The sequence below is a fragment of the Camelus bactrianus genome, chromosome 1 (genome assembly GCF_048773025.1).
Source record: "Camelus bactrianus isolate YW-2024 breed Bactrian camel chromosome 1, ASM4877302v1, whole genome shotgun sequence".
Taxonomy (NCBI): Eukaryota; Metazoa; Chordata; class Mammalia; order Artiodactyla; family Camelidae; genus Camelus; species Camelus bactrianus.
The window spans coordinates 39368311-39381055 of NC_133539.1; the positions used below are offsets into that span (position 1 = coordinate 39368311).

The 12745-nt window shown below is 32.9% G+C and overlaps 1 protein-coding gene across 1 annotated transcript; it reads left to right on the forward strand.

The window, feature by feature from the left end:
- Positions 1-759: 759 nt before the first annotated feature.
- On the forward strand, positions 760-1695 carry LOC123611703 (olfactory receptor 5H2-like). The gene has a single exon (XM_045503818.2). It carries the CDS (start codon positions 766-768, stop codon positions 1693-1695), a length of 930 nt encoding a protein of 309 aa, XP_045359774.2. The 5' UTR covers positions 760-765.
- Positions 1696-12745: the final 11050 nt, after the last annotated feature.

Here is a 12745-nt window from a genome sequence, read left to right on the forward strand (position 1 = left end):
CTCATTTATCTTGATTTCTTTGTCCTCCTCATCACTTCCAATAACATATTATACATTGACTAAAAACCTCACATGCATTTGAATCAACTGGAGAGTATTTTTGAAATATAGATCATTAAACTTCAGTCTTGCTCCCATAGAATCAGTATGTACAGTAATACCTCACTATCTATATTTTGTACAAAAAGTTCCCCAGACAATTCTGATGTGTATTCTGGTTTGCGAAACACTGGACAAGAGTATCAGCTTCCTAATACATTATTCCTAACTCTGGTTTCCCCTCCCTACAAAGTATTTTCTCCATCACCCAATATTTAATTTAAAAAATATCTTACAATGCCACTTCTAGACCTAAAAGTTTGCAGTGCATTCCTAAGGAACAAAATTCAAGATCCTTCAAGTGGCATCCAGTTCTTTTTATAATAATTCAAACTTCTTTTCCCTAGACTCTCATCCATGTCCCAGACACAGAATGTCCCAAATATGCTAAAGTATCCCCATAACTTTAGCTCATGCTTAGAATGTCTTTCCTTTTGTCTAAAACTTCTAATTCCTGCACATTTTTTGAACTGAAATATTTGCATTTTCCATTATATTCCCAAAATTAGTTTCCATTATAATGGTAGTAGTAAATTAAATTAAAGGCATTCTGATAAGCACATGGTTTTATTTCAACTACTTATTCCAATATTCTTTTTATATACTTTTAGTGAGTGTTCTTTTTACATTTACTGCATTTCATTTCAGGAGCCATCCAGTAACAACATGGATATTAAAAATGCAACATCACTGACAAAGTTTGTTCTCACAGGCCTTACATATCAACCAGAGTGGCATATTCACCTGTTCCTGATGTTCTTGATGATATACCTCATCACCATCATGGGAAACCTTGGGCTAATTGCTCTCATCTGCAATGACCCTCAACTTCACATTCCCATGTACTTATTCCTTGGTAGTTTGGCCTTTGTGGATGCTTGCATATCCTCCACAGTGACCCCCAAGATGCTGGTCAATTTCCTAGCCAAAAGTAAGATGATATCTCTCTCTGAATGCATAACACAATTATTTTCCTTTGCATTCAGTGCAACCACAGAATGTTTTCTCTTGGCAACAATGGCATATGATCGCTATGCTGCCATATGCAAACCATTACTTTATCCAGTGATTATGACCAATAGACTATGCATTCGACTATTAGTTTTAGCATTTGTAGGTGGCTTTATTCATTCCATAATTCATATAGGTTTTTTATTCAGATTAACCTTTTGTAAGTCTAACATAATACATCACTTTTACTGTGACATCATGCCATTGTTTAAGATTTCTTGTACTGACCCTTCACTCAATGTTCTGATGGTTTTTATCTTCTCTGGGTCAATACAAGTGTTCACCGTTCTTACTGTTTTTGTCTCTTATACACTTGTTCTCTTTACAATCTTAAAAAAGAAGTCTGTACAAGGCATAAAGAAAACCTTCTCCACCTGTGGAGCCCACCTCCTATCTGTCTCTTTATACTATGGGCCTCTTCTCTTCATGTATGTGCGCCCTGGATCTGCACAAGAAGATGATCAAGATATGGTGGACTCCCTATTTTACACTGTTGTAATTCCTTTCTTAAATCCAATTATCTACAGCCTGAGAAATAAGACAGTCAAAGATTCACTGACAAAAGTGTTAAAGAGAAATGTTTAGATCTCATACTGTTGTCTGTTGTCTTTTTATTAAAATTGTCATAATTGTAAAGATTGCACATGGGCTCTGTTTTGGTAGTGTTCCAAATTTTTTGCAGTTACAATTACTCTAGTGTTTTAATGATTTAAAGTGTAGCACTAATATACTCCTTAAAATATTTGTATATGTTGTTTAAAATATACAAAAAATTTTAAATAAGTGTTTATATTATGTTAGAACAATTAAAGCAGAAGACAGTAAAAACATTTTAAATGCTTGTATGTTCTTCAATGTAGCTTTATAAAATCATTAAGTACTGAAACAGTGCAGTTCCTCTAACAAGACTCGATTATGTTGTCTTTGACAGTAATGCAGCTGTGTAGCCTGGAGATTCATATCACATTTAAATCTACAGTGGAGGCAGGTTTGTGTTTGAGTGAACAGAAGCAAATCCAGGAATTCTGCTAGGGATCAAAAGGTTCTTATATTCCACTCCATTTGGTACATGATGAATTATACTTCTTGTAGGGGTTCAATACTCATAACACATAGAGAAATAACCAGAAATTGCCAAAGCAATGAGGAAAAAATGAGAATGGATTTAAGACAGTAAAGGTGGAGCCAAACTGTAAAAGAATGCCCTTAGCCTAGTGTATGTCTACTGAGTAACCAGAAGGAGAGTTATCTCTTGCATACGTTGCCTTGAAAGGCACATTTCAGCTATGTTCGTATGTTGTAGGGTAACTTGAAAAGCTTCACTAATTCAGAAAGCTAGGAGATGATATTTAAGAATAATCTAAAGTATCATACACCTCAAGTAAATTACTCTTATTCTTATCACTAGGATTAGCAACTGGAACAGACTATGACCAAATATCAGGGAGAAGCTATTCAATTAGATGTTTTATTTAAATACTTGTCTTATTTAAAGTAGATAAGCATTCAATAAATAAAATTATTTTATCATCTGAAAGTCTACTTCACAAGATGAGATTAGGTCATCTGCCCTCTTTTTGTTGCCCTAAGGGATACTCCAAAGCCCTTGGAAAGGGAATGATGGAGCACAATCCAGCTGCTTTTATGTTTTGTCCCAGAAAATTACTGTTATTGCAAGTCTCTATTTAAAAAATTTTTGTTGCTGTGTAACATTCTAAGTATATTAATGATTCCCTATCAATTGACTTGATTTTGACTTGTTCATTCATTACTATGACCCCAAAACTAGATCAATAACATAAACAGCTAGTATCTTCTGCATTGTAATGGTCTGCTTACCTAATTGATCCTTTCCTTAAATCAGAAAGTTGACATCAAGCTATAAATATATGACAATTTGTTACCTGTCAAGTCTTAATTTAGGCTAGGTGACTATGGAACAGACAGCTGGAGGTCTCTCAGAAATCAGAATTCCCGTGTAGCCTTCTCTTATGTATTCTGGTCTATAGATTCCTCTTCTATGGTTTATCCTTAGTGTAATGTCAGCTACTTTATGCCTTCCAGAAATTCACCAAAATCCCTAGTCCACTGATGTGATCTCATTCTCACTTCTGTTATAGATATTTTTCTCTTTTTTGTACTTCATTTTTGTCACTTCAATGGCATATTGGGAAAGAGATAATATATACACCTGTGTAAAAGTCACATTTTGAACAAAACATGATATTATTTAGTAGTTATTTAAATGTAAAGGATATCATGTTGCTAAGTCTACTCAGTTGTGTGGAACACTGGTGATGTTTGATTAAACCATCCCATGGAAATACTAATAATATACACAAAATACACTTTATTATAAAAGTATATTGAATTTCTTAACTGGGAGATTTAAAATATCCATAATTCTATCTTTATAAACATGTGTATACATATTTTTTCTCACTATTTTATAATACCTTCTACTGGTCAGAAATTATCTGACAAAATTATTCAATATTTTGTTCAAAAAAAACAAAAGAATTTGGATTTAGGGAAAAACAAAGAGATACCGATTAAACTAGACTAGTAGTTCTAAAGTCTGTTTTGTTGACTGACTATGGTAGAACTGTATTGAGAGTACATTGGGTATGTGTCAAAAACTCTCAGTTCTCAGCTTTTTTTTAGCTCTTTTTAGAAAGAGGTTCTCAAACCTTAGTGGGCTTATAATTACATAGAAATCTTGATAAAACACAGATTGATAGGTACCATCAATGTTTTTGATTCAGCAATGTTAATGCTGTTGGTTTGGGATCATATTTATTGAACCACCATTTTGGACTAAATTTTGAGACCCCTTCTAATTCAAATGTTGAACCCCTAACTTCTAATGTGGTGGTATTTGGATTGACAACTTCAGGAGGCAATTAGGGCTAGATTATGTCATCATGAGGGTGAGGCCTTCCCAGTGAGATTAGTGCCCTTATAAGAAGAGAGAAAGGAGAACTCTCTCTGTGTGTGTCTATGTGAGTACTCACCAAAGAAACACTATGTGAACTCAGAGAGAACGCAGCTGTCTGTAAGTCAAGAAGTGGGGTCTTTCCATGTACTGTACTGCTGGCACCTCAATCTTGAACTTCTCATCTTGCAGAACTGTAAAAAATCAATGTCTGTTGTTTAAGCCACCCACTGTATGATATTTTGTTATAGGAGCTGAACAGACTAGGAAATCACTGTTTTAAAATAATCAGTAAAGCAAAATTGTTACAGTATCAAAAAATTTAGAGAACAAAGGAGTTTTTACATATCCTCTATTCCCTGCTTAGATAGTGCTATGCAAATATACTAAAAGTTTCTACCCTCTGTATTCTACTTTATTCCTTGTTTTGAGCAGGTAGATAATAGATGCTGATATTAGATGTCAGCACCTGTTTCAAAGAATGAAGAAATGTGAACTTTTTAATATCTTTTTATTGGAAACCATGATTGACAATGATGATAGCCTATCAAACTTCATTGCCTCATTTCAATAACATTAATGGGAAGAAAATCTGTCCATTAGAAAAAAAGTAATTATTAAGCTGGGTCAAATTCTGCATCATTCATTACTCTTTAAAAATTTTTATACACAACATGTTTGACTTGCCAAAATAATGTGATATTTGTCCCTTCCAAGTAGGTACTCTCTAGGTGAGACTTAACAACAATAATTAATAATCTTATCATAATATCGCCTAAATTTTTCTAAAAAAGAGAGAAATTCCCTAAATATATAGTGAGTATTAAAAAGACTTCAAAATTTGTGAGATTGTAAGTTTGGAGCAAAAAGCAAGACCCAACTATACAGTGCTTATAAAGAACCCATTTTAAATATAAAGACCCAAATAAGTTAAAAGTAAAAGGATGGGGAAAATGTATCATGAAATACTAGAAAAGACCCTGAAATAGCTCTATTGAAAGAAATCAAACTGATATATTGATATTATTGACATCATTGACACTCTACACACAACAGCAGAAAACATAGTATTTTAAAGTACACAAGAAACATCTATCAAGATATAACAAGTTATTGAGTTGGATATATCACTTATGTATGCTTTCTCTGTTTTGAAATATTCTATTGTAGTCCACTCTCTTTCTGGAATAAATTAAATTGGAGAGATATTTTAAAGCATGCAAGTACATTTTAAATGTGTCATGTCAATTCTTTCTCAAGAAAGAATCTCAAACTAATTATCCTCAATGAAGATTTACTGACAAAAGTCAAATGATTTATACCTAAAGGATTTATACGTCCCATTGTACTAGAGACCAATGCTTTAAAACGAAGGAGGAAAGTTCTGCTGTAGTTTCCTTACCCTTCCTTTCTCTTCCCTTCCTTCCTTTCCTTCCTTTTTTTCCTTATAGTGATCTGTTACAAAACAATTTTCTAACAAATTTCTTTATATAGATTTACTGATAACTAGTGTTTTATATACGTATTAGAGTCTTTCAATTTGACAAATTCATGTAATATTTGGAAAGCAAAATGAAGCAGTGGCATTTTCTCTTCCAGTGCAAGTGAATATGCAGGCTCAAGATGACATGAGTAGGGCAGCAGATACCTTCGCATCCTATTGTTTAGTAATCAGCGTTATGAGAGGGGGAAGCTCGGGTTGCAATAGCAGTGGTAGCTGTGGTAGCAGCAGCTTTCTGATCTCTATATGGAGCAATAGAGCTGTGACTGAAAATAAAGCCCAATGATTTTTTTTAAAAGCAACTAATTTCTTGTATTTTTCCTGACATTTGAATAGCAGTTTCTGTCTCCTGCGTCAAAATATGACAGCATCTCTTTGAATGCATTTCTATAGCTTTACAATATTAGAATCTTCACAAGGGTCTCATATTATAAAACTAGTTTAATATCTAAATGAGTTCCTGTTAGACTATTCATAAATATAAATATATATGTGTGTATGTGTACATATACGTATATATAACATATACATATAATTGGCAAAAGATTAATCATAAATATAGATAAATAAAACTACAAATTTAGCTATACAAATAACTCCTTGGCTCAACAAAATATAGAGATACCTGAAAAAGTACCAAGCATAACATAGTGAAGAAAACTTGCAGTAGAAACAAGCTTCTTATTTTTCAAGCACAAATTAGAGCAAGAATGAATATGAAGATGATTCATGAGAACTAGATTAGGCTATAATTTATACTGTTGGAAGCAGGCAGGCTTCAGGAACCCCCACTGAACTGAGACTAACACCATCAGGCAAATACCACAAGTTCCAGAAAGGAGTCAGTCAATCAACAAATTACAATAACTTAAAATTGATTCTTATCCTGTATTTTTAAAAGTTTATAAGATGATAGGAAGATAACTATATTTACAGTCTGAATACCTAGTTACAATACACTATATGATTTAGAGAAAGTCTAAATGTGAATTTATCCCATCTGCTAAATGGGGAAAGTAGCAGTATCCTTTAAGAGCTGTTGTGAGGGTTAAACAAAGTAAGAGAATTTGCTTTTTAAACAAAAAAATACTTTGCATTTTTACATTTTACCTCTAGTCGTTCTTCAGCAAAAAATTTTAAATCCACAACTTTCACAACCCTACAGAGTGAGGTCTGTTATGGCCTCTTGAGTCCCTGATTCCTCTCTTAACTCATTCTGAGTTTGGCCCAGCCAGATGGTAGAAGATGAAACTTGTTTTGATAAGCATGAACCTCCTAGTGAGATACTAAACTTGGGTAAATTCTGCATTTTATTTTTTGTGCAAAAGAATATTTCACAATAATATATATCAAAATAATCAAAGAAAAATTTCTTCTGTATGTTTAATTATATACCCCAGTAAATTTCATGATAATAAAGGCATATTTAATAGAAACTTATTTCATTTCAATCATACACATAAGGAAAAGCCAATAAATAAATTTTTTCACCTCAAAGACATTGCTAGCTCACATTATTTCTCCTGAGTTTGTTACTCTGATTCTGTTGTACTAGTTTTAATTTAAATATAAAAACACTTAGGTAAGATTTATTACACTACTAGGCATCTTATATAAGCTGCTTAGAAAACTTACAAATAAATTATGTAACTGGAAAGTGAAAATGTGCTGATTCTAGAAGACACAATAAACTGAGTTGTATATCACCTATAAAGGAGCTAAGAAACAAATGACCTCTTCAAAACAACACAACAACAAAGACAAACAAATGATCATTCACATCTCATCACAAACAATAGAGCCCAAAAGACAGTAGAACAACATCTTTAAAGTGATAAAAGAAAATAAAAAATATGTCAACTGAGCACTCTATATCTGATGAAAATATATTTCAAGAATAAAAGCACAGTAAAGATATTTTTAGACAAGAAAGACTAAGGGAATCTACTATTAGTATCACTATGGAAAAAGCAACTCTTAAAAATAAAGGAAAATGAGTTCCAGTGGAAACTTGGAACTTCAGGAAGAAATTAAAAACTCTGAAGATAATTCTGTAGATAAGTAAGAAAGAGTATTTTTCCATTATTTTCTTTAAAATACATATGGATGTCTACAGCAAAAATTACAATTCATATTGGGGCTATAAAATATACAGACTTTTTTAAAACCATTTTTTATTGATTTATAATCATTTTACAATGTTGTGCCATATTCCATTGTAGAGCACAATTTTTCAGTTATACATGAACATATATATATTCATTGTCACATTTTTTTCTCTGTGCGCTACCATAAGATCTTGTGTAAATTTCCCTGTGCTATACAGTATAATCTTGTTTATCTATTCTACAATTTTGAATATACAGATTTAATATACATGGCTACTATGCCTCCTTACAGGCAAGGCAGTGTATAAATAGTTCTATATGACTATATACTGCTCAGTTTTGTCTGAAATGGTATATTAACTTTAAGCAAATTTTTAAAAGAGCTAAGAATGTATACTGTAATCCTAAGAGCAGTCATACACATATACACACACACACATAAACAAGCAGAGAGGTATAGAAAAAACAGACATTACAAACATAAGACAAATAGTAAAATATAAGACATAAGTCCAATCCTATTAATAACTAATTAAAGATAAGTGGACACCAAGTACTCACATAAAATGACAGAGATTCTTTCAACAGATTATCAAAAAGCAAGAGAGGATTCTGGAAAGATGGTAGGAGCACCAGAAATCTTTCTCCCTACCTAAACAAAAATTGCACTGGCAGAATCTAATAAAAATACTATGGAACTATTAAATCCATTAAAGGCTTGTAACTTCCAAGGAAGGTTTGGACAGTAAATTGTGGTTAATTTTGGTCAGTTTCAGCTCTTAGCTCAGTCACCTATCCCCTACTCCATGGCAGGTAGCTGTGTGTGTGTTCCTGGAGCAGCTGGCAAACATGAAGGAGCAAGGGCAGGCAAAATGGATCCTGTTATCCAAATATTGGGGATTTGTGCAGTGATTGCTGATCATGAATTCTGATCACAGAGATAGAGACAAAGAAGAAATGGTCATTTTTGTTCATCTCTAATCATTGTTATAAGCCCATCCCCATTTGACTGAAGTGACATCCAGGGAATTTAAAAGGCTGGCACCCTTTCCCTTCCCTTAATTTTTCTATTTTTCCCCTTTTGGATCCAAAGACTAGTATATCCAAAAGCAACCACATGTATGGGAAAAATTAGAAAGTTACTATGCATGCCCAGGGAAAGGTGCAGGCTCAGAAAGAAACCTGAAAAGAACTTAAATTCATACTTCAGACTGATCCTCAGTAAAGACAGCCTATAACAATGAAAAAACAAGAAACAAAACAAAACCCAAAACTGAAAAGAGCAAACCCTGGAGAAGGTGAGAATTTAATTTCCAGAGTTAACACATTATTAGGTCCAAATGCTCAATTTTTAACAAAAAATTATGAAACATACAAGGAAACAGGAAACTATGACCCATTCAAAGAAAAAAAAATCAACAGAAATTGTCTCTGAAAAAGATCTGATGTCTGATCTACCAGCTAAAGACTTTAAAATGATTGTCTTAAAGATACTTAAAGAACTACAGGAAGATGTGGAAAAAGTCAAGAAAATGATCTATAAAGTGGAAATATTAATAAAAAGAAACCTAAACAGAAATTTTAAAATTATGGAGCTGAAAAACACAGTAACTAAAATAAAAATTCACTAGAGGGATTCAAAGACAGATTTGAATAGTTAGAAGAAATAATCAGTGAACTTGAAAATGGGACAACAGTAATTATCAAGTCTGAAGAACAGAAAGAAAAAGGTTGAAGAAATGTGAAGAGAGGCTAAGAAATCAATGATAAACCATCAATAAGACCAATATATAATCCTAGAAGAGAAAGAGAAAGGGGCAGAGAGAATATGTGAAGAAAAAAAAAAAACTGACTCAAAACTTCTGATAATTGATGAAAGACATGAATATAAGCATCCAAGAAGCTCAACAAACTCCAAGTAAGATTTGCTCAAAGAGTTTAAGTTAAGACACAAAATCAAACTTCCAACAGCTGAAGACAAAGAGAGAATTTTGAAAGCAGCAAAAGAAAAGTGACTCATAACATAAAAGGGGTCCCCAGTAAGATTATCAGAATATTTTTCATTAGGAACTTTGGAGGCCAGGAGGCAATGGGCCAATGTAGTCAAAGTGCAAAAATGAAGAAAACTGTCAACGAATAATTTTACATCTGACCAAATGTCTTCAAAAATGAGGGAGAAATTAAGACATTCCTAGATAAACAAAAACTTAGGGAATTCATTACCACTAGACCCATGACACAAGAAAGGCTAAAGGGAGTCAGTACTGCAGGTAGAGTAAAAGAACAGTAAATGGGAACTCAAAACTGTTGGAAGAAATACAGATCTCAGTAAAGATAAATGTATAGACAATTATAAAAGCTATTATTATTGTAACAATGATGCATAACTCTACCTTCTGTTTTCTACATGATATAGAGACTAACATTTTTAACTGTTATTTACTAAAAAGTTAGTGTTATTATAACTGGTGGCAACCCTCAGAAGAACACAAAAAAAGACAAAGTATATTACCAGAAATTAAAAAAAAAACATTTACACTAATAAATGGATCAATTTCTCAAAAAGACATAATAGCCCTCAATGTGTATGACCCTAATAATAAAGAATAATGGAGGAAACTGATGGAATCAAAGAGAGAACTAGATAAACCTATTATCTTTATTGAAGATTTTAACATTTCTCTCTCAACAAGTAATAAAACAACTCAACTAAGTGATAAACAAAATTATAGTTAGAAGAAACAAGATCTGGGGTGGGGAGGGTGTAGCTTAAGTGGTAGAGCATATGCTTAGCATGCACAAGGTCCTGGGTTCAATCCCCCACACCTCCATTAAAAGCATAATTAAATAAATAATTTTTTTTTAAAAAAGAAGAAACAAGACCTGAAGAACACTATCAACTTTCTTAACATAATTAACAATTTGCAGAACAAGACAACCAATATCATCAGGAAATAGATTCCTTTCAAGATAATCACATGCTGGATTCACATGTCTCCACAAATTTAAGAGAAATAAAATTATACAGGGTATGTTCTTTATCCATAATGGAATTAAACTAGAAAACAGTAATAAGGTATCTAGAGAAATTGCAAATATTTGTAAATTGAAAAAGGTACTTCTATATAATCCATGCATCAAAGAATTCACAAGGGAATCTAGAAGAAAATCGAAATTAAATGATAATAAAAGTAGGGAGAGGAGCCAAGATGGTGGAGTAGAGAGACTCAAAGCTCACCCTCTCCCACAAATACACCAAGAATTATGCCTACAAACCCACAGAATCCAATAGCACACAAAGAACATCATACATCATGATCAAGTTGGGTTCATCCCAGGGACAAAAGGATGGTTCCACATATGCAAATCAACATGATATACCACATCAACAAGAGAAAGAATAAAAATTACACGATAATCTCAATAGATGCAGAAAAAGCATTTAATTAAGTTCAACACCCATTTATGACAAAAACACTTACCAAAGTGGGTATAGAGGGAACATATCTCAACATAATAAAAGATATTTATGACAAACCTACAGTCAGCATAATACTCAATGGTGAAAAGCTGAAAGTCTTCCCCCTAAAATCTGGAACATGACAAGGATGTCCACTCTTACCACTTTTATTCAACATAGTATTGGAAGTCCTAGCCATAGCAATTAGACAACAAAAAGAAATAAAAAGGATCCAAACTGGAAGAGAAAAGGTAAAACTGTCATTATATGCAGAAGACATGACACTATACATAGAAAACCCTACAGGCTCTACACAAAAACTACTAGAGCTAAAAAAAAAGAATTCAGCAAGGTAGCAGGATACAAGATTAACACACAGAAATCAGCTGCATTTCTTCACACTAACAATGAAATATAAGAAAAGGAAAGTAAAGAAATCCCTTTTAAAATTACGTACAAAAATTAAAATACTTAGGAATAAATCTGATCAAGGAAGTGAAAGACTTATATATGGAGAACTACAAAACACTAAGGAAATTAAAGATGACTTAAAGAAATGGAAAGATATCCCACTTTCTTGGACTGGAAGAATTAATATTGTTAAAACATTCATACTACCCAAAGCAATCTACAGATTTAATGCAATTTCTATCAAATTACCCAGGACATTTTTCACAGAACTAGAACAAATAATCCTAAAATGTATATGGAATCACAAAAGACCCAGAATTGCCAAAGCAATATTGGGAAGAAAAAGAATGAAGCTGGAGGAATAACCCTCTGAGACTCAGACAATACTACAGAGCTACAGTAATCAAAACAGCATGGTAACGGTACAAAAACAGACATATGGATCAATGAACAGAATAGAAAGCCCAGAAATAAACCCACAAATCTTTGGTCAATTAATCTTTGACAAAGAAGGCAAGAACATACAATGGAGTAAAGACAGTCTCCTCAGCAAATGGTGCTAGGAAAACTGGACAGCTACACGTAAATCAATGAAGTTAGAACACTCCCTCACACCATACACAAAAATAAACTCAAAATGGCTTAAAGACTTAAACATAAGACAAAACAATATAAACCTTTAAAGAAAACAGTCAAAACATTGTATGACAGAAATCTCAGCAATGTTCTCCTAGGGCAATCTACCCAAACAATAGAAATAAGAGCAAAAATAAACAAATGGGGCCTAATTAAACTTATAAGTTTTGCACACCAAAGGAAATCATAAGCAAAACAAAAAGACAACATATGGAATGGGAGAATATATTTGCAAGATGAGACTGACAAGGGATTGATTTCCAGAATATATAAACAGCTCATACAACTCAGTAAGAAAAAAACAAAAAGCCCAATCCAAAAGTGCAGAAGACCTAAACAAGCAATTCTCCAATGAAGACATACAAACGGCCAATAGGCACATGAAAAAATGCTCAATATTGCTAATTATCAGAGAAATGCAAATCAAAACTACAATGAGGTATCACTTCACACCAGTCAGAATGGCCATCATTCAAAAGTCCACAAATGATAAATGCTGGAAAGGGTGTGGAGAAAAGGGAACCTTTCTACACTGTTGGTGGGAATGTAGTTTGGTGCCGTTGTGTAAAACAGCACAAAGATTC

What these genes read in the sequence shown, in the direction of transcription:
- LOC123611703 (XM_045503818.2), top strand. Translation starts at nt 766, where the DNA reads ATGGATATTAAAAATGCAACATCACTGACAAAGTTTGTTCTCACAGGC.